The 23693-nt window shown below is 39.0% G+C and overlaps 1 protein-coding gene across 2 annotated transcripts in view; it reads right to left on the reverse strand.

Moving 5' to 3' along the window:
• pde4dip (phosphodiesterase 4D interacting protein) overlaps positions 1–14498 on the reverse strand; it is a 342932-nt gene extending 328434 nt beyond the window's left edge. For both annotated transcript variants that reach the window (XM_052010871.1, XM_052010870.1), the window contains exon 1: positions 14182–14498. In XM_052010871.1, the coding sequence (XP_051866831.1) occupies positions 14182–14306 (125 nt within the window). In that variant the 5' untranslated portion in view covers positions 14307–14498. The remainder of the gene's footprint in view (positions 1–14181) is intronic.
• Positions 14499–23693: the final 9195 nt, after the last annotated feature.

Genomic DNA, 23693 nt, shown 5'->3' on the forward strand with positions numbered 1-23693 from the left:
CCCGTTGGAGATGGCAGAACTGGCAGAGAATGACGTGTTGGATATGTAGGCTGGTGGGATGAAACATGAGGACAAGGGGGCCCCTATCCCTGTTGGGTCTGGGAGGGGTGGGGGTGAGAACTGAGGTGTGGGAAATAGCAGAGATACAGGTGCGAGCTCTCTCGACCACAGTTGGGGGGAAACCCCAGTTAGAAAAGAAGTTGGACATCTTGGATGTCCTGGAGTGGAAAGCCCCCTCATGGGAGCAGATGCAGCGGAGGTGGAGATATTGAGAAAAATGGATAGCATCCTTGTAAGAGATGGGGTGGGAGGAGCTGTAATGGAGGTAGCTGTGGGCATCAGCGGGTTTAGAGAAGATGTAGGAATCTCCTGAGATGCAGACGGAAAGATCAAGGAAGGAGAGAGAGGTGTCAGAGATAGTCCAAGTGAATTGGAGAGCAGGGTGAAAACTAGTGGCGAAATTTATTAAACTGTCGAGTTCTGCACAGATACAAGAGGTGGCATCAATGCAGTCGTCGATATAGTGGAGAAAGAATTGAGGAATGGGGCTGGAGTAGGCTTGGAACAGAGACTGTTCAACGTAGCCAATGAAGAGGCAGGCATAGCTAGGGCCCACGCAAGTGCCCATAGCTACGTCCTTAGTCTGTAGAAAGTGAGAGGAATTGAAAGTGAAGTTGTTAATGGTGAGGACAAGTTCAGCCAGGCGGAGGAGAGTATTAGTGGAAGGGGGTTGGTTCTGTCTCTGGTCAAGAAAGAAGCAGAGGGTGGTGAGGCCGTCATGATGAGGAATGGAGGTATATTGGGACTGGATGTCCATGGTGAAGATGAGGTTGTGTGTGCCAGAGAACTTAAAGCTATGGAAGAGTTGGAGAGCATGTGATGTGTCATGGACGTAGGTGAGAAGGGATTGGACAAAGGGGGACAGGAGAGTGTCCAGGTACGAGGATACGAGCTCCGTGGGGCAAGAGGATGCGGAGACAATAGGTCTGCAGGGACAGTCCTTCTTGTGGATTTTGGGGAGGAGATAGAAGTGGGCAGTCCTAGGTTGCGGAACTATCATGTTGGTAGCTCTGGGGAGGGGGGAGATCTCCTGAGGTAATGAGGTCAGTGATGGTGCAGGAAATAATGCCCTGGTGGTCCTCGGTGGGGTCATGGTTCAGGGCTAGATAGGAGGAAGTGTCAGAGAGCTGTTAAAGCATGTTGCCAAACTCAGTCAATATTTGGTAAATTCAATTTTTACAGAAAATAATCACCAATTCCCAAACTACACTGTTCCCCTCCTAAAGGACTTACCTGACATTAAAGCTGCTGAAATAAATTGGACAATTCCCACCTATCTCCCAACTGTTATCTAGCACGTTGGCCAAATGTGAATCTGGATGCTGAGAAACAATGGACTTTTTGACGGTGGGGAACCATTTATCCCATCCTCACTCAGCATCCCAAAATTAATATTTTCCAGCAAGTCTCTGGATGGCAGACAGAGCAGGTATCTTGGTGGATTCCTCTCTCACTATATTTGAGTAGTCTCTGGATCCAAATGTAGGACCCTACTCCATCACAAGTCAGATTAGTTAACTCAGTACAGACCAAGAATCACTAACTTACCTCTAAACACATGTAACTTTGGTAGAAAGCATATACACAAATATATTATTTTATTAGATGGTTTCCTCTGAAATAATTGTCAGTCAATGAATTACTTTGGAAGTAGAATCAGTGTTGCATAGTTTGACATGGTATCCTAGTAATTATGGTACGAGGTTAGCCACCCAAAGCTTAGGCGTTCAAATCCTAACGTAGCTGGATGCAAATGGCTCTGAAAAGAAAATGAAAGCTGTCAAATTGCTTTACACACTCTCTAGTTCACTAATGTTCTTTAAACAAAGGAGCTTGCTGCACAATCTACCTAGTTGACAATGTTTTAATCCTCTTCCATATACCCCAGAGACAAAAGAACAATTTTTTTTAAGAATGTATTAACCAAGATATATGTACCAGGTTTAAGTGTCTGGTAATGCAGCTCTTAATTCTCCCTTGGCCTCTGTAAAACTGTAGTGTGCCTTCTAGTCATCAGGCACAGGAAACAATTAGATAAAGTGCTCACATTGCTTCTGGCTAGGAAAGCCAAAATATAATAAAAGGTTTAAATGCAATTTAATGTAGTTCATTATTGTAATATTACAAAGCATAATGAATGCCAGTTCATCTTCAGGCTATTGAATTTCTCTGGTAAATTAGATTAGCTTTTGCATTGAAAGCACCAAAAAAAAACATAATTTTTAATTTTCAGTGCAGATTTGCATAGGTGCTCATTGAAATAAATATATATCCCCAGAGCTAGAATGCATTTGAAATTTTAGCACTTCTGAGGTAATTTTGCAATCCGCTTACTGCCAGTGTAAGTCATAAAATCAGGCTCAAATTGCCAACGATATTCCAGCCATTAAAGTGAATGATCCATTAAATGTAGACTCTGCTTTCCTGGGTTTCCAGTTTGCTGCTGTCCCTAGGCAAGACTTCTTAAAGATCTTTTAAACATTTCCTACAAAAAAGAAGTGGTCCAAATGAGGAGCAGAGCGCAAGTTCTCTGTCCTGAGCCAATAATGTGTTTTAACCTTTGAAGCTGAAATGAAATTCCTGCTCTGCACTTGTGTAATATTGAAATTCCCAACCAAGTTTAAAGTCTCTCTTAAATCGCTTTTAATGAAACCAAATAATAATTCAGTGCATTGAATAAAAGGGCAGTTTTATTCTGCTATTGATCTATGTCTGCAGTCAGGAATGAGAAAATGTAAAAGAAGAATGTTTACTGGCAAGAACAGAAAACTTCAAGCTTTAGTGCTGTCTCCATCACTACAACTGACATAAAGACCTTAAGGAGAAATTTTTAATAGGTTTGGCAAATCTCCATATAGAGGTTTCAAATCTGATACTTGAAAGGCAGAATTGACAGGCAGTTGATGGCTTACTTAAAGAAAAGTAAACTCATTGAGGCACATAAAGTCTTAAATTGCACAGGTAGGCTGAATATGGAATATTACTTTTCTATCACTAGATTGCAAGGATATATAAAGTTAAAGCGAAAACTAATTTTAAACATATTAATAAAAAAAGACTTCACTCTGAGGGTGATAAATGATCCAGGAGGTAAGGACAAAGGGATTAAGATGCAGTCAGATTCCAAGCTCTGAGAGATGAAATATTATGATAGGATCAAAGGAATGCATGGCATTTTCACTGTCTCAATTACTCCAACCGGCTGCCCTTCTCCATTCTATTCACCACAAACTTTAAATCATTGAAAAATTTGAAGCCTGTGTCATAGCTCACAATGAGTCCCCTGATTTACCATAATTTTTGTGTTTGCTAATCCACACAGGGCCCTACACAAACTATATCTTGATTTGAAATTTCTTATCCTTGCTTTCTAGTCCTTCCATGGTCTCCCCTGTCCCCATCGCTGCAATTTCCTCCAGCTCCACGACCTTCTGAGATTCCAACATACCTCGAATTCAAAGCTCTTGGTCATCTCCAATTTTAATTGCTGCAGTTTTGATGGTCATGCCTTCAACTGCCAAAGCTCTAAACTCTGGAATTCCCTTCCTTTACCTCTCAGACTCTACCTCTTTCTTTATTTCTTTCATAACAATCTTGTGAAACATGTGGGACATATTGCATTATTTTCTTTTGTTTTACCTTATCGGTCAAGAATGAGTTCAAAGCTCAGATCCAAGGAGAGCACATTGCAGAATTCAGTCCAATCTTCTTTACTATTTTAATAATGAAATATTAAATATCCTTTATGATTAATTGGCTTATATACACCCTTTTGTAAAAAAAACTACAACTGTGATCTCATGGACTTGAGAAACATAATATAAAATTAACATATAGATTTAAAGGGTTCTCAAAATTGCTGCTAGAGATCAAAGTATCAGAACTCAGAAATGACCGCAATTATTGCCTACAGAAAACAGACTATATTTTACATGCTTCCATTACACAAATTTTAAACTTAGGAAATCTCATTTATTAGCTTTATGCGTTCTTTGGAGATGCTTTGATTACATACATTACATACTGCTGGTTGAGAATGTTTATTGCTCTAAATTATTATTTACTTGGGCTATATCACACCAATGTGGAACTTGCCAACCACCAGCAGAAAGCTAAATTGTTTTGAAAATTATCTAATTGGAACCAGCCTTAATTTGTTTGTTCAGCAGTGACAGTCCGGCCCTTGTGCTGTGTGTAATAAATGTCCTTGCATCACACAGCTGTTAAGAAGCTGTTGTAGATAGTGCTGAGGGCAGAGTTTTCACCCACTCTTGAGTATACATTATTTATGCTGACTAGCAATACTTCACTTCCACTCAACATCTATCCTCTGCCCTAGTCAACTTCAGAAAGTCGCTTGTAGCATTCTCATTCTTGTCTTGGAGGTGGTCTACATAAATGAGATGGCTGGTTTAGCCCTTCCTACTAGAGGCAAAGACTGCCATTGCTAAAGCTTAATATTGATTCTGTTGTTTCTGTGAAGCCCAAGTGCACAGCCCTGTCTGGTTGCCAACAACAGAAACTACTCTACATGATACCATCATCATATTAACTGTAATATACCATAACTTGTCTCACTACATTTCTGTCTGTGCTCACAGCAACAAGACCGCCCTCATTAGTTGGGTGGATTGCTATCAGATTAAAGTCTTGTTTGTATGGTGAGTGATAGAGTGCCCAGGATTAATGATTACTCTTTTTATTTTCCTATTGGCTATTATTTAGCATGTGGGATAACCGTCACTTATCACAAGTTAAAAAGCAGTAAGATTTTACAGCTACAAAATGAGACATCAAGAACCATCCTTGGAGAGGCATGTGATGCAGAACAATATCACAGCAGGGAATGGCTTGCTGAACATTCTTTACTCATGTAGGTGACCTATGCCTAGTCCCAAGTGAGTAACATTTAAAAAGGAACAAAGGAAATAATGGAATGATAAGTCAGAAGTCAGGATTCACTCAGAAAGAAAATTGTAAAAGTAATGTTTGCAGCCCCATCCTCATCAATTATTCGGCATCTATTCACAATACACTGTACATATTGTGTAACTGATACACACAGGCACATTAGGCCAATCATTAGGCAGCCACTGCCTCTCAGGGGCTCATCCCTAGGCAGGCAGCCTTGGTCTAAGGTTTCTGCCACAGGTATCAAAATCAACCATAAAAAAATGATTATCTTCCTGTTGACCACTCATATGGGTATACTTTAAACTACCCTTTTGATCAAAATGAACATGTGGACTGAGGCACAAAGGCAAACTAATTCTTGAGACTACCGCCACATGGAATATACATGAGGCATTTTTGCAAGGTAGGAATTGTTTCCTCTATGTGCACACTTTTGCAAAGCTCTGCCAGAAGCCTGCTATTTAAGTGCTCCCTGGATAATGATGTCATTGATTGTAGGAAGATATAGGAAATGCCAGTGGGAGTCGGAGGATCAGAAAAAGCAGTATCACTTTCTCCTGACTTAGTAAGTTTGTACTCAAATCAATATCAGGTTTTTTATTCCTTTTTATTTGATGGCTAAAATGCTAGAGTTATTAATAAATATCAATATTCCTCTTATTCTCTTCAGACACTTCTGCTCAGTAAAAGTTACACTATAAAAATGATACTTTCATCCTGCTTATTGAGGATCTTCTTGCTTTTTTTTGTATTTTTCTACTTGCGTTTTTGCAGAAAATAAGAATGTGATCTATGCAAAGAACAAGACAGACCAGAAGGAAACAGTAGTATACTATATGTAAAGCAAAAAAAATGCAGATGCTGGAAACAAAACAAAAGAAATGAAAAATACACTGGGAGATACTCAGCAGGTCAAGCAACATCCATGAAAGGAACAGATGCATTAACGTTTCAGCAGGGACATTTCTGCAAACATGAGGATCAGTGTCTAAATGTTATTCAAATAGCCTTTCCATGTAACCTGCTGAGGGATAACAGAAAGTGTCATATCTTTCTAATTTACTAATCTAAAGACAATGCATATTATTATTCTAGTATGTGCTTTGCAATAAAATTCTCTTTAAATGTGACATAATTTAACATTGGCTAACTGGCTAATGTTAAATAAAAATTAAGGTATAAAGTGGTGGAAAGCATGTTCGTCTGTGATAAGACTCTTCCGAAGTTCACATCCTTCCAAAATAGAAGGGTATAAAAGCTTCCATCAATCAATAATCAAATACAAAGACAGATTATTGTCAAACTACCCTGTGGATCAGGCAACGTCTGTGACAATAATAAACCAATACCAATACAAAAATAAGATTTCAGGTCAACAACCTTTTATCAGAATGTTACTGAATCTCAAGATTATCTATGTATTGTTGAGTACTTTGAGATATTTTTGAGATGCAATATGGTGTTCACTAAATGAATGGTGTTGAACTAAATCAGCAGCTATCTGCAACTGCACAATTAAATCAAAAAAGTCACTCAAGGTCATACTTGGTGTTAACAAAATTTATTGAAAAAAAATTCTTGAGGTATCATCAGTAAGTCAGCAGCATCAGAACTAAATTGTACTTAGGGCATTTTTGATTAAGAGCAATGGGCTTGGGTCTATTGAAAAGAATATCCCATCAGTTGGGGTGAGAGTAAACTGAAAACATACAGAAAAAAAAGGGTCTATGATTTGCAACAGGAACTAAAGTGATGATGTGAAATACATTATGGTAAGCTGCAAGGGCATGATGAAAGGCTAGGGAATCGAGATGGTCAGACTGAGTTATAGTGTCTCTGACTGAGATTTGCCATTCACTATTGTAATGAAATGTAAACAAGTATGTGCTGCCATGTTGTTTGACTCAGCATGTGCTGGAATACAAAGGCTCAAAGACTAGTCAGTGAGTAGGGGGGCTTGAGTGTTAGGGTCAATGAAAGTGCAGGAAAATATTTCAGTTCAGAAATACCTGCTCTATACCATATTACAGATGGTATAGCTTCTTAAAAAAACAAGATAAAACAGAAAAGCAGTGGATCATGAGGTTAAAATCAAACACTTCCATTCCAGCCATGGTACAAAAAAAACCTTCGGAATACTCCCAGAAGGGGTTGGTTCGGAAAGGAGCTGCATGATGATATTGTACAGTTGAGGAGATTGCAGGGCCAGCCTTTCAAAAACAATGTTAACTTGACTTCAAGTCATGCTACAGTAAGAGCACAAGAAATGACCCCAGTATCTTGGGATAGGGAGTGGATAAATGTCGTACAGGGCTTCAAAAAACATTCCAATGAACACTCCCGTCTCTCCCCACTGGAATAAATATTGGGCAATATTGCTCAAAATCAATGCTACCCATAGCTTAATTGTCTTGCAACACTTACTTGCATACGATGAGTGGTCACTTGGATGATGGGATCCATGAAATCTTCAGGAAAGAAGCAAGCCTGGAAGCTGCTTAATCTGCCATAAATTATTTATCTTCTCAAGCACATTTTCTTCTTAAACCTCTTAATAGTTTGCATTTAACCTATGAATCATGAGTTGATTTCTCACTTATAATGCTAAAAACTGTCAACTGCCTTTCTGTCAATGTCATTTAGAAGCACCTTCAATGGTAACTAAGGGAAACAGAAAGTTTCTAACTATAAAAAAAATGTTTTCCTTCCCTGGAAGAATACACTGCTGACCTTTTACTCTGTTTAATATAGTATCTGTTAATATGGGAATGCTTGTTATGATATGCAAGTGATTACTTTTCATACTTAACTGATTTGCTGCTGCATGTGAAGTTGAAGCAGTAAAACACTGCTTTTGCTTGTGAGATCGATTTTAAAATCAAAATTATTTGTTGTGACAAATCATTCAGCCTCTCTATAGATTGCAGATCATTAAAAGTAATATGTACATATATTGCAGAACACTTATTTGCATCTAATATATCAACATGTATTTTTGTATGAATTCCCTTTTCAGATTTTAAGCAATATTAGTGATTAAAGCAGATCTAGCAATGTCAACACACCTGCTGTAATTACTGCAAATTATTGTGTAAATAATTCATGTAACAAAAAGAATTGATATGTTCAATGCCAACCCCTCATCCTAACGCCCCCACCACTCTCAATATAGTAGTCAGAAAAGGTCTTCTATTGATATACAATATAGTGACTTAATTTAAAAATGTCACAGTTGTGCAGCTGAGCAACTTCTGAAGCTGGGCAATTGATATCTCTCCCTACATTCCAACCCTTTAAATGCAGGCATGGTAGTGTAGCGGTTAGCGAAACGCTTTACAGTGCCAGTGACCTGGGTTCAAATCCGGCCACTGTCTGTAATGAGTTTGTACGTTCTCCCTGCATCTGCGTGTGTTTCCTCTGGAAGCTCCGGTTTCTACCCACATTCAGGTTAGGAAGTTGTGGGCATGCTATGTTGGCGCCGGAAGTGAGGCGACACTTGCGGGCTGCCCCCAGAACACTATGCAAAAAGATGTTTTTCACTGTGTGTTTCGATGTACATGTGACTAATAAAGATATCTTATCTTATAAATCAAGTAGTTTAGAATGACAAAGGCAGATGTATTTGATTACAATCTCACAATTCTGAACACTTTACTGGGAATTAGCTTTTCAGAATACACCTAAGTATAAAATGACATTATCCAAAACCTTTACAGAAACTAGGTAAACTAAGATTCAATTGACTGGGAAAATGCTGCATTTTTTTTTAGAAGTTATTTACTGACCATCTGCTGCCATTGATCAGTGGTGGGGAAACAGAGATGAAGGAAGCAATGTGGATTTAATGCAAGAGTTATAGTTCCATATATACTAGGAGAAGCAGTACAAGTGAAGTTATAATAACAATTAATTGAGGCATTTTTCTGGAGAATTATGTTTTAGAACCAACAAGAGAACAGGTCATACTGAATTTAGCAATAAATAAAGAACCAAAATTGGTTAACAACCTGAAGGCAGATCTTTGAATATAGAACATAGAACAGTACAACACTGGACAGGCCATTCGGACCATGAAGTCATGTCAATCTTGATGCCAATTTATACTAAAAGTCTGCTTCCTGTGCATCATCCAGATTCCTCCATTCCATATTCATTTGTCCATCTAAAAGCCCCTTAAACTTCACCAAACTGCCCGCTTCCACTACTACACCTGGTAACCCGTTCCAAGCACCCACCACTCTCTGTGTAAAAAAACTTGCCCCTCACGTTGCCTTTAAACTTTCCCCCTCTAACCTTAAAAGCATGACCTCTGGTGTTTGACAATTCTACCCTTGGGAAAAGATTCTGACTGTCTACCCTATCTATGCTTCTCATAATTTAAAAAACCTGCATCAGGTCTCCCCTGAGCCTCCGAAGCTCCAGAAAGAACAACCCACGTTTGTCAAACCTTTCCTTATAGCTCATACCCTCTAATCCAGGCAGCATCCTGGTAAACCTCTTCTGCACCCTTTCCAGTCTCCACATCCTAATGTGAGGGAGAAGGATGAGTCAAGATACAAGAATTAAAGGAAGGCAATCTTTGAAGAATAAAACAAATTGATCACATGATGTATTAGATTGAACTGTTAATGCGTACCAATAGCAGTAAGTATTCCATTATGTATTTGGTAATATACAAAATCTTATATAATGTTCCATTCCCCAAAAATGAGCAAGTAGGCTCAACAAATGCACTAAGAGAGAAGGGAAGGTTTGTTAAAATGAAAATAAGATTGGAAATCCTCCAGGCAGAATATAATGGAGAACATCAAAATAAAACTTGCAAGTAATATTAAATCTAACAGAAAAGGTATTTGGAAATACATTAAGAGAATGGTAAAGTGGGACATGGGTCCGTTGGAGATGGATGCTGTTAAAACCATAGCAGATTGTAGGCAAATGACAGATTTTGAGTGGATAAAATTTCATGGTAAAAGGGAAACTGAGTATGAATTATCAAGTGATACCCCTCAGAATGAAGCTCATTTCATTCTCCAATATCTGTCGAATTGATATTACTCAGTCATACAGATCAGTACTGGAGTGTCAGATTCTTGCCAAATATACTAATGATTTCGATCAAGCAAAACATAACTGTATTCCTAACATTTAGAGGACACCACGTCAGGAATAAGTTTTATGGTTAGCAACAGAAAGTTGCAAAGAGATGCAGACAGACTGGATGAAACCATAGCAGATGAAGTTCAATGTCGTGAAAATGTGAGGTCACCCATTTTTGATTTGGGAAAGACAAAAATCTGACAAAGGTAATTTAGAACTTTTCCTTCATAGGAAAGACTAAAAACTGCAGAGAAACAAAGAGATTTCGGCACCAATGTACATAAATCACTCAAAGCTAGGGTACAGATATAAAAATTAACCCATGGCTAATATAAGCTTTCATCTTTCAGGGAGTTAAAATTCAAAAATGATGCTCTACTTAAAATAACAGAGCTAATGATAAGTTATTGATCTGATATGTTAACTCTGTTTTTCTCTCTCCTCAGATCTGCCTGACCTTCTGAGTATTTCCATTGTTCACTGTTTTTACTCAAGAAACGTGGCTTTGAAGGGATTGCAGTGACGATTCTTCCCCAAAATGAAATCAGACCTCAAGATTGCATAAACTTTTCTAGAACTCCCACAAATTCAGAAAGGAAAAAGTTTTTTGACAAAGACAAGTCCTTTTGGTTGATAACAGGTCTATAGCTGGGGCAATTGCACTAGATGGATGCAAGGAAAGACTTTGCAAAGCTACAATGGAACTGAAGAAAATTAAAGTGTTGCACTTTGGGAGGTCAAATGCAAGGGGAAAGTATACAGTTAATGGCAGGACCCTTAACAGCATTGATGTATAGAGGGGTCTTGGGGTCCAAGTCTATAGCTCCCTGAAAGTGGCCACACAAGTAGATAGGGTGAAAAGAAAGCATATGGCATGCTTACCTTCATTGGTCGGGACATTGACTACAAGAGTCAGGAAGTTATGTTGCAGCTATATAAAACTTTGGTTAGGCTGCACTTGGAGCATTGCGTGCATTTCTGGTCACCCCATTACAGGAGGGATGTGGAGGCTTTGTTAAGGGTTCAGAAGGGTTTACCAGGATGCTGCCTGGATAAGAGGGTATGAGCTATAAGAAGAGGTTGGACAAGCTTAGATCATTTTCTCTGGAGTGTTGGAGGCTGAGGGGAGACTTGGTAGAAGTTTATAAAATTATGAGAGGCCTAGACAAGGTAGACAGTCAGAATCTTTTTCCCAGGGTAGAAATGTCAAGTACTAAAAGAGATGCATTTAAGGTCGGGGGGGAAAGTTTAAAGGAGATACGCAGGACATGTTTTTTTATACTGAGTGTGGTAGGTACCTGGAACAGGCTGCCAGGGGTGGCGGTGGAAGCAGATATGATAGTGGCATTTAAGAGGCTGTTAGACACATAGGTATACAGGGAATGGAGGGAAATGGATCCTGTGCAGGCAGAAGAGATTTAGTTTAATTCTGCATCATGTTCAGTACAGACAGTAGGCCAGGACTGTACTGTTCTATGTTTAAAGGAATTAGAGGGGATATGAGCAAAAACTTTCTAAAAACTTGGTCAGAGAGAAGATGTGGAGAGTAGGAGTTACTGGCAGATTCTCATAATGGTTACACAGTAACAATGGTCTTTCTGGTTGGGTTGTGTGAGCGATTCTATTGATTATTAGTCATCTGGAGGAAGAGTTATGCATATGTCCAAATATGCAGGTGATAAAGTAATTAATTATGAGAATGAAACTGAAAAAAGGTTAATAATTTAGTGGAACTGTCAAAGAAGTCACATTATCAGCATTTGAACAATTTTGGTAAAATGAAAGGAATATATAAACTTTGAAAGGAGGAGGTTTGGATGAATGAAAAGACTGATTTAAACTGCAAAAATAATTATGTGCAATGTATCCACAGCATCATGTTTGCAGAATGCAAGCTTTATTTATTTAGAGAATACTTCTGCATTTTATTTTACATTTTCTGCTTTGCTTTCAAATTATTGATTATATATGAGCAACTGTACACTGATTGGGGATTGAGTTTCAAATAGCATTAAAAGCAAAGCAGAAAAAGGATATGGCTAATGGAATTCTGTTCATTTGGAGAAGAAACACCAGCTCAGACTAGTTGTACTGAATATCCGATTTCTGCACCACAACTTCTGTGTCATTTTATTCATCTCAATAGACATGAAAACTGCTTGGTGTCTAAAATATACACACACTCTAAAATGCCAGCTTTCTACCAGATTTGCAATTTGAAAATCCACCCCATCACGTTTCCTTGACTGGAATTTCCAACCTGGAAAAATTCAAAAACTCTTGTGGGAATGAGTTCAAAAAGTTATTTAAAAAAAAAACTTTGAAATTAATGACAGGATACAGATAGCTTATTTCCAATGACTATTTAAGAATGAACTCATTCGAAGCTCCAACATGAAATATTACTTCAAACTTTGGTTGAATTAGTAAGTCATTTAGCGATTGAATTACTTAATTAACAGGATAGCTCTTTAATGGAGAAAATCAAACAATGAATGCATAAAGTAGTTTTAATTATATTCAAATGAAATCAGCTGGCATTCTTTCTAGTGGTAACAGAACAAAACTTGTTTTATACATTGCATCTCTATTTCTGCAACTCTTTGTTACATTCAGAATCCCCACTATATTTTCTGCAGATACAAGAGAAAGACAGTATCAATTATATAGTAAGAAGTCCATGGTAATGTCATTCGCTTAAGTGATTAGAGGAAGGAATTCAGCCAAATGGCCCAACTTGCAGATGGCATATTACCATTGCAATGACACCAAACTGCTTTTCCAAGTAATAAGTTTATTTTTCTCCTAATATACTAGAATCTTCAAGTAAAGAGAAAATGTGTGGGAGAGTGAGCTGCACTGCTGCTGACCAGGGAAAATGTAGGAGCAACACAAAATCAAATCAATGCAGCAATTGCGTTCAACTGAACCAACCAGTCCTCATCAAACACAACCATAGTAAATGTGTTGGTCTATGGTCTAATGTATCAAGTATCAAGTTGACTCAAAGATTTGAGAACAGCTGTTATATTACAGTCATTTTTGCACATGGTAAAATGAAGGCCCATTATGCAGTCTCATCTTCCAGATTGCTATTCCCATGATGTCAACACTGTATGACCCTTTCCCTACATCATCCTGTCTTTCCTCATTTAGTCATGTATAAAACCTCCTGAATTACATTCACCTCACTTTTTCTCTTGCTAGCGTGCTGCAACATAGAAATTGGATCTTTACCCAAGTTTCTGAATAAATTCTATGCACACATTCAAGCCATATGTTAAGGTACACTATATATCATTTTTGTGGGTTTATAGACTTAACTTCTTTATTTTTCTTACAAAATTACATCTTTAATGAAACACAACATTTATTCTGCTTTGTATTTTGGTCCTTGAGGATGAACTGAATAAACTGAAGAAAAAAATCTCTACAGGAAGTGCTCCTCCAGATTTTCTTCCTGGTATAAAACAACATTCAAATCCTTTATAGAGGTGACACTACCTTACAAGGCCTGATTATTATTTCGTATTCGGCAATTATACTAAATATTTAAAACATTACTTATTGAGATGGTCTGCCAACTGTTTCAAATGTTCAACTTTGAATTGACCTGTAATAACATTCCATTATAAAGCAATCAATTATGATTCCCTCTAGCGCTTCCATGAAATTCTAACGAGTGAAGGCATATGTGGCCTTAAATGGTCTGGCTTGACATGTGTAATGAGCAATCTGACAGGGTTAGATCGGGAGTTGCACCATGTATATACTTATTGCTTTAAAAAAAAACATGTCCGTAGGCTTTAGGACGCAGGGTAATCAAAAGCAAGACTATTTGGAGACAAGCTACCGCATGCAACCTCCCAGAGAGAGAAGGGGGAAAAATCTACCACAGGAATGAACAGCCAGGGACTGCAGCAAAGCCTTGGACCGCTGCCGAAATCACAATCTGGAATCTGGAACCACAAGGAATATGGTCATCATTCCAATGACTATCAATCACCGGAGGCTGGATGGAGGCAGCGTCCAAAGCCGTACAATCCATGCCAAACAATCCGACTTCTCCGTCGTTGTATTTTTTTTAAAAAAAAGAAACGTGCTTACCTTCCTGCGCTGTCTTTCCAAGTTTCATCCTTTTTCCAAACCCAATCCATTCTCCGGGTTGTCTCGGTGGAATATTTTCTTGCGGCATCCAGAGAATGGAGGTGTGTTAATCCATCTGGTACCATTGGTGGAGGCTGGGATGAGGAAAATGCATGGCTAGGCACTGGTGAAGGGGGCTAGGGGCACGGTGTATGTGTGTGTGTGTAGCTGTCAGAGCGGCTGATGAGAGGCGCGCAGACGCGCGCACCCAGGGCTTGCTCTGCCCGCTCCCACGCGCCAGCCTAATGACTGCAGATGTTTGATCGCCTCGCAATGTTGCTGCCAGGTAGGCGATGAAATATCCCCACTGTCCACCTGAAGATCATCCCATCCGTCACCAAACGTTGGGATATCTGGCCATTAGCGACTTCACTGACCACTTCACCAAAATAAAAATCAGAATATATATACTGCCAGCCTGTAAATAAATTAGCTTCCTTACAAAGTGCCTTGAACTATACTACAGCTATAAAATATATTTAATCATTGCAGGCGACCTAATGGCAGCATGACTTTTTACTTGACCCTTGAACTTCCAAAAGTTGCTCATTTGAAGACGTTCTGCTGTCTTGATTCCCGCCTCTCGCCCGATTAAACCATTTCCTCTTTTTTTTAAACCGTGCCCACGATGTCGGCGTCGTGGACAACATGAGAAACAAAACCTGGAGTAGGCCAATCGGCCCCTCGAGTTAGCTCCGCCTTTCAATAAAGTCCCTGTGAATCCGATCTCGATTTCAGCGCCACGTTCCTGCTCTTTCCCCGTACACCCTGACTCCGTTGTAGTTCAAACGTCTGTTGACCTCAGCCTTGAATATATTCAATGACCACCATTCACCCCCACTCCCCCTCACAGCTCTCTCGGTAGAGAATTCCAGAATCAGGATCCTCTGAGAGAAAATAGACCTCCTGATCACTGTCTTAAATAGGTGATCCTTTATTCTGCAACTAAGACCCCTGGTTGTAGATACCCCACCAAGGTAAGCCACTCAGCACCCACTTTGTCAGTCCTGAGGATTTTCTTTTGTTTAGACAAGATCACCTCTCATTTTTCAAAACTACAGTGAGTGTAGTACCAGCCTACTCACAGGGCCTCATGTGTCAAGCCCTTCATTCCAGGAGTCAACCTCTCTGCATTGCTTCCAATCCTTTAAATAAGGAAACTACACAGTACTCCAGGTGCAGTCTTGCCAGTCCCCTGTAAAGTTGTATCAAAATTTCCCTACTTTTATACTAAATACCTTTCACAATAAAGGCCAACATTCCATTAGTGGGCTAACTACGCTGTACCTGCATGCCAACCCTTTGTGTTTCATGTATCAGGACCCCCAGATTCCTTTGACAACAGTTTGTAGTTTCACTCTATTTAAATATTTTTTTAATTCTTTCTTCTGAAGTGGATGTTCTCACATTTTCAATTATCATACTCCTCTGCCAGTTTCTTGCCCACTTGTTTAAACTATCAATATCTTTCTCACACCCTACATTTGTTTCATCAGCAAATTTAACTAACTACACTGTTGTGTATAGTTGAGACCCCAGCAATGATCCCTGTGTCACTCCACTAATTCCCACTTGCCAATCCAAAAATGACACCTTTATCCTGACTCTGTTTTCTCTTAGTTAGCCAATCCCCTATCTATGTCAATATATTCTCTCAATTCCATGTGCTCTTATGCAGTAACTTTTTATGTGGCACTTTATCAGATGCCTTCTCAAAATCCAAATACACCACACCTACTGATCCGCCCTGTGCGTTGCATTTTCATAAAACTGTAGCAAATTAGTCAAACATGATTTCCCTTTCATAAAACCATATTGCCTCTGCTTTCTTGTCCTGTAACTTTCTAAATGCCCACCTTAATAATGGTTTCCACCATTTTACCAATGCCAGATGTGGAATCAAAATGCATGCTGTTTGCAAGTAGTGGTGCAGTGGTTGTGAGTCATTGAAACTCTCTTCCTCAAAGGGCGGTGGAGGCAGAGTCTTTGAAAAATTTTAAGGCTGAGGTATGTAGATTCCTGATAAGTAAGGGAGTGAATAGTTACCAGGGCAGCTGGGGTTATGGTTACAGCCAGATCAGGAGAAGTGTCTTAGTATTGTATTGGCTCCTTAGTATCAATTTTATGAAGTTCATTAACATCAGTGGAATCCTGTTATTAACTGTCTACCCCCACCCCAGTTCAGGAGTGCCTGTGCTGGAGAACAACGTAAATTTTTCCTTATATTAAAAGATTCATGCTGCTTCTGGGGATGGTGAGATATGGGTTGCATGGCTGTACTTTGTAAGAGTAATACGCTGTGGTACACTCATGGTTGGGATGAAGTCACATTAATGTATTATGCATGATTTCCTTGAATGAATGCAACCACATGTTCCTGTGCATTATTACATTTTGTAAGGTAGCTCCAGTTTGATTTTAGTTTTTGTTGTGGGTCCCTTTAATGACTCTGCTAAAAATTAACTCCCCAAACTTTATAAAATGCAATGACACAAAGCCCTTTTCACCACTACAGATTTGTGTTCAGTCCCATGCTATAGGTCTTCCTCCCCAGACCTTATATACATGGTGCTCTGTTTAAGTAGATTAGTAAGCAAACTGTTCACATATCACCACCTCTGCCGTTCTTCACCAGTTTGTAGGAGCTTCAGAGGAGGATGTGGTTGATTCACTTTCTAACTTTAGTCTGTACAGCAGATTATTCATGATTCTGAACAAAGAAGTTTGATTTTGAATTCTTTTCATAGAGATTTCAATGTACAGAAACAGGCCCTTAAGCTACCTAGTCTATTACAACCAAAAATCAACCAATTACATTAATATGACATTAATACCATTATTTTCCCTACATATCCCTCTACTATCTCTACCCTCCCCACCCCCTACCACCCCCTCCCCCTACCACCACCAACCCCCCCCCCCCCCCCCCACACACATACACACACACACACACACATTCTACCACTCAAAATAAGGGCAATTTATAATTGCCAAATAATCTACAAACCCTCTTGTCATTTTTGTCCGTTGTATTTAAGCACTTATTAGGACTTCTGATCACTAAGTGAGCCTTTATCCCTACTTCCTTCACATTTTCAATTATCAGGAAGTACACTAAACACTAATGTGTTTCCATTTCACTCACACCTTGTTCAGAAAGTCTGTGACTGCAACTCAGTCTTTTTCCATTTCTAATAAAACCTGTCTTGCTGCTAAAATACCCCTGTTGAGTATAAAATCTCAAAGTAGACAACAGATCATAAGCAGGTAATTATCTGAACTATTTTGGCTTATTAACAGTGAGGGGTAATGCATTTGTAAAGCTCAGTGGGCTTCTGAACCTTCAACAAAATCTATTGCAGAGTGTATAGACTTCACCCGAGACATAAGAAACTCAAAGTGTGTAGTTTATTCTAAGGCCCTTCACAGAGTGTCTATGTTCCAGCCCAGAGAACAGTTAGTCACACAACACAATTCTTAAAAGCCTTAATGTGACAATTATTATTCAGAGTCAATATTACATCCTACACTTGGATCGCCAAGTTTGCCTCGAAACCTTCACAATGGCCATGGTGACTATGTCTCATCACATGTCATGATCATTGTACTGTGTGACAACACCCTGCTTACTTCCTGCACAAGCTTTTTACAAGCTGCACCTTGAGTGGCTTTGGTGACTAATATAACCTAATTTTCTGAAGCAAGGTACCATAGTTAATGTGGACAGGTGAAGAGCTGTTGATAAATTAAACAACCTGCAAATGAATCAACTTTCATCCTGGTTGGATTACTAATTGCATTTGATTTTAGTGCTTCTGGGGTCAATATTCTGCTAGATATTTCTGAAAGTACAAACTGTTATGTTGCAGACTAGGATGCAAATAATCTGCTTCCTGGAATTATTGTTGATGATAAATCCAAGCAGCACACTCTCCCAAAGATTCAAAAATATAATAAGGAATGTGGAAGCTTTGATGAGTCCAAGGAACATTAAATACATACTACGTAGCATTAGATAGGATATATAACACTGAAAAAGGTCACTTGACCTATCCCCTTCACATACTTCCTCATTTAAATCTGTTAGTGTGATCCTCCATTCCCTTCATCTTTGTATGCTTTTCTGGCCTTCACTAAAATGCATCAGTGCCATTTAGTTCAATCCCTCCCCTTGGCAGCAAGTTTCACAATCTCACCAAAAAACATACATATTAACATTCATGAATTCCGTACCAGATTTCTTTGTTACTATTTTACATTGATGGCTCAAACTTTGCTCTTCTTTCTGTTCCCACTCCATCAGGAACATTCAGACTTTTAAAGACCTCTGTTAGGTCACCCCTCAGCTTTCTTTTCTCAAGAGTAAGAAATCTTGTCTGTTCATCCCTTTGCGATATGTACACCCTCATATTTCTGATATCATGCTTGTAAATCTTCTCTGCACCTTCTCCATTACCTCACCAGCCTTTTGTAATATGGCAACCAGAATTGCACATAGTATGCCAAATGTGATCCAATTAAAATTCGATACAGTTTAGCATAAGATCCCAATTTTTCAATTCTTTCACTCTAGAAATAAATCCTTATTGTTGGTTTCCATTCCCCATATCCTTTTTTTTCCCCAACTCTTCCTAAAGTTGCAACTTTCAACCTCTTTTCCCCATCAAAATGTACTTCTTCACATTTTTCTATGTTGAAACTCATCTGCCAATATTTCACCATTCTGCAAGTTTATTAAAGTGTTCTTGCAATTTGTTGCAGTCCTACTCATTGTTGGCTTTTTAATCCCAAAAAAAATTTGCAAATCTACAAATTTAGAAATTATGTTTTTGATTCCAAAGTGTAAATCATTAATCTAAATTGTGAAGAACATTAGTCCCTGCACTGATCATTGAGGAATGCCACTACTTATCTTCTCCCACTGTGAATAGCTGCCACTTACTCACACTTCCTACTTTCTGCTACTTGTCTCCTGACTTGTTATTCACTGAACTTGTCAACTGAAAACCTAGATAAACTGCATCTGTTGCAATGTTGTTGTCCATTCTCTGTCACCTCTTAAAAAATTTCATTGTTTGGTCAAGCAATACTTGGCCTTTTGAACAAAATGATGGGGGGTGGGAATAACAGGCTTTCCATTCTTATAAATATCTACTGATTACTGCAATAAAGTACATCAAAGTGGATATTGACAGAGTCATTAGGGAATGAGGGAGAGGTCAAAGTAGGTCACAATCCTCCCAATCTCTTGGAGATTTACCAATTTTGTATATCAGGCAATCTGATGCACTGATGGTAAATACATGATTTGCTCAATTTTTAAACTTCTGGTCCCAACTGCATTTTGCCTCTAATGTGAATGGCAATGCAGTCTTGGAACCCTTTACCTTGGATATAGGGCACTAACTCAGACAAATCTGGCTTGGATTTCCCAATCCAATGTGAGTGTGTGAAAGGAGAATGAAACTTTACTGCCATGCCCTACATTGTCATTGAGACAGTTTTCAACCCTTACTAAAGTTAAGGAATTTCCATTGGTGAAATATGGAATAATGGCAAACATCCACAGAATTTCACATTTCAGTCAATGCCTTGAGAAATGGAGAGAAAAGGAACAGATGGAACCTGTAATGGAGACAAGTGAATCGGAAAGATAAGCCATACTGCATTTTGCATTCATCATCTTCAAGTCTAAACTGCTTCAAGCATTAAATGATTCATGGGACACAGTTCCAACATCTGACCATCTGGTTGTTTATGCAGAATTGGTATGGTTCTTGAACTTCCTTAATTTTTTGGATTTCCTCAGGAGGCATTGTTCCTAGATTTCCAATATGAAGCAACCATTTGGAAAATATTGAAACCAAATGAGCAATCCAGCATTCTTTGGAAGCTGAGTTTGATGTAGAAAGCTGATGGATTCATTTTAACTTGTATAAACCATTTATTCCTCATGTACATACTTGTGTAAACATTTCATCTCAAGAGATCCAACCAGAGTCTCCCCATAGTAGTTTAACAGCACACCGTTTGTGCAGTTTTGTCCACAGGGGAAGTTATTTAAAGAAATATTCAAGAAAATCATCATACAGCACTGTTCACTGAACTGCATGACCATACAATTTTATTATCCTTACATTCTTTCATAATATGTTTCGAACCCTAGAGAAATGTTCCTAGAATGGGTAGATAAAAAGTCTTTAAAATTTTCCTATTTTGCAACCGCCTCTGCACTTCAGAAAGAATTTATTGCATGATCCAAGTTGAGATATTCTGGCATTGGATTCCACATAATTATAAGTGTATGATACATTAAAACCTTTAAGCTACCCGCTAGCCAAGAGGATGTGTTGGTGGCTATAAGTCAGTCAGGTTTGGAGTCTGTGGTTTTCGTCATACCCATATGGTTGACTGAAAGCTCCGAAAGTAAACAAGTACAACACAATCCAAGTCAGTGATTTAGTTTCAACTGGAGACTGTTTCTTAAAGTCTGGGTTATTTTTGGAAGCAAGATAGCTGCTGTTTGAAGTAGCTTCATTTTTCCTGGACCATTTTTAAAAGAATAAAAAAAGTTTACAGAGTTTATGATATAGGAAGGATAAACATTAATTAATTGATTACTATATTTATGTGAATTCATTGGTTATTTTAACAAAGTTGCTAACTTTACCTTAAATATTAATGTTGATAAATTAGTTTTTTTTATTCTGTACCTCCACAACCTCTACTCTTCAAACTTTTAACTTTTCACATTACTATGGAGGGAGGGCCTTCAGTTATCAAATGTCGTAAGCTGGAAATCTCTTCTTTGAATCTTTGAAAAGATTCCTCAAAATCCAGCTCTTCATGCATATCTCTGGTCTTGACCGTACTTGGCCCAACCTACCTATTAGGTTCCTGATTGGTGTCTGATCCACCCTGTGTGAAACTTCTTGGGGTAGTGGATTTTGTTGAAGGCCTAACCTTCATGTAAACTGTTATTGAACTCGATGTCACATCAGCTGAGCCAATCTTCATGCATTTGTCTAAGTGGGCAATACAACATCGCCTTCGACATAAATGCAAAATAATCAATCTTGCTTCATGTGATTAAAACTCAGCATTTATTTAATTATATATATGGTACTGTTACAAGAGGAAAATTACCAAAGGAAATCTTGGCTGAAGCACTATTGGATTGCTGGGAGGAACAGACTGATTTTCAAAGAATAAGAAAATTAGGAGTGGTGTAGAATGCACATCCAGTCCAATACTACCTGCTTTATAGTATCACCTGAAGTTGAAATTACTTAAATCGGTTTGTGATTTCTATATCCTTACTCAAATTTTGTTTTGTCTGACTTCAAGTATTAGTACAGACATGAGTTGGGTTTGGATAAAGAAACACAATTTTACTGCAACAGCAAGCAGGTTAGTGCAGCTAATATCAATAGTCAATTCTTAATTCACACTTCAAGTTGGGTGAGGCACAAGCTTTTACATAGCAGGGTGTGACTCACTCTGATGTAATAGAATAATGCTCTGTATTAAAGTACAGACTGTTGTACAATTTGTGCCTCGAGTGTCTAATCAAGCCCCGTCTTGCAAAGGTAGATAATTCTGTGATAGTTATTAAAATAACTTCAAAACTCACAATGATTTTGTGTTGTCAGAAAATGCATCAAATCCATTGGTACTTGCGCTGAAGGAGAACATCAGCCATTTCTCCAGAAACTGTGGAGATCCTCCCACTATATTTGCAACACATTGAAACTAGTCTGAACTCAGCCCCATGACCTGTGGACAGGATCTCTTATCCTTTTGTAGCGCAAGATCAAGTAACATGTTGTTGCAGGTCTTTCCTCTCCCAACAGGTTTGATAAGTAATCTTTCCGGATTTACATTGTTTAATTCAAATTATCTGGCATCTGATTGTTGAAAATCCTAATGGTTTCACATCTGGCTCCCGCATTTCTTCAGATTGTGAGCCGGGATGTTTCTCCAGAGTGCAGGAGGGGTGCGCAGCTAAAACAGAGGTCCAGAGTGTGGCCGGTTCTTTGCCAATGCAGGAACAGCTTGACACTCTAAAAGAACAGCACTGTGACACCAAGGAGCAGTTTGATGTCCCCTTTGATCAAGGAGGAGCCACTCATGAAGAGATCACTGTTCTCATTGAGCAGTGAGATGCCATTAGTAGAGAAGATTGCTGACTTCAGTGATCATGGGTACAACCCACAGGAGCAAAGGCATATTGCAGGTGTGCAGCTAGCTGTCCTGCATGACAGGGAGAGGCTGCATGTCAGCAGATTGCTGTCTTGCATGAGCCCACACGTGCCATGGATGAGCATATAGAGGCTGAGATATGGCAAGCAAAAACTCACCTCCCCTCTGCAGGAGCAGTGACATGGCAACTCCTCGCCCTATACCAACTCACACCTTTCTTCAGTGTGAGCAGGTTCCAGATCAGTCTGCAAAGAGAGCTGAGAAAAAGAAAGAAAACAGCAGAGAATTGTGTTTCGGAGTCTTCGTCAGTTCAGCTCCAAGTTTGGAGATTGAGACAATGGTGCAGTGGTTTAAGTGCCAGCAGATTGTTGAACTATTGTCTACCCAGTCCCTGAGAGGTTGCTTTGTTTGCAGATTCAGAACATTGATCACCCCATCACAAGGCCACCAAATTATCTCCCATCAAGGCCTCTTAGGCAACATGCTGAACTATGCTGTGCAGTTAGCAATCCTAGACCAGTCCTTAAATTGGTCCTGGGCTGCAGTCTGAAGCCAGCCCACTTGAACAAGAGCATCTCATGGGGCATCAGGGACATCTGTGTGGAATCAAAAGGAAAGGGGTTTTTAAGCACCCAGACCACAGGCACAGAAGGGACACTGTGACGTGATGTTAGGATTCAAAACCCACAAATGAAGTTATGAAACCAGAAGAAGTTAAAGGTTCAGACAAAAATATTATAATTAATAATTTTTGTATGATTTGATATTTTTGTTGCTATAAATGATTTGGATCACACGGGCACTTCAAATATATTATTTAGGGTAGATCATATTCTTCATTGTGAAGTGGTGGCGCTGTTGTGGCAGCGACTGCAGATCCTGCTATGCCTCATCTAGAAAGGGTAGATGGAGTAATGGAGTTCTGCCAGTAGTGCCAATGGGTTTATTCTTAATGAACACAATGTCAAACAAGCCTGCATCATTGTCTCAGTACTTTTCTCATCTTTCATGTCACGTTGTTCCCCGTCTCCAACAAACGTCTTATGAGAATGGAACTAACCTTCAGAACTAATGGGAAGCAGTTCAACCCATGGTGACTACACTCCAGAACTAAGGTCAAGCTGCAGGTGATGTTTGTGTTTACACATGCTTAGAAGCTGATCTCCAAGCCATTGTTGGCACTTTCACTGCAGCATACAAGACGATAGGCCTTACACTCAACACTCGCAAAATAAAGATCCTCTGTCAACCTACCTCTGCACCATCATGTT

The sequence above is a fragment of the Pristis pectinata genome, chromosome 3 (genome assembly GCF_009764475.1).
Source record: "Pristis pectinata isolate sPriPec2 chromosome 3, sPriPec2.1.pri, whole genome shotgun sequence".
In the NCBI taxonomy this organism is placed as follows: domain Eukaryota; kingdom Metazoa; phylum Chordata; class Chondrichthyes; order Rhinopristiformes; family Pristidae; genus Pristis; species Pristis pectinata.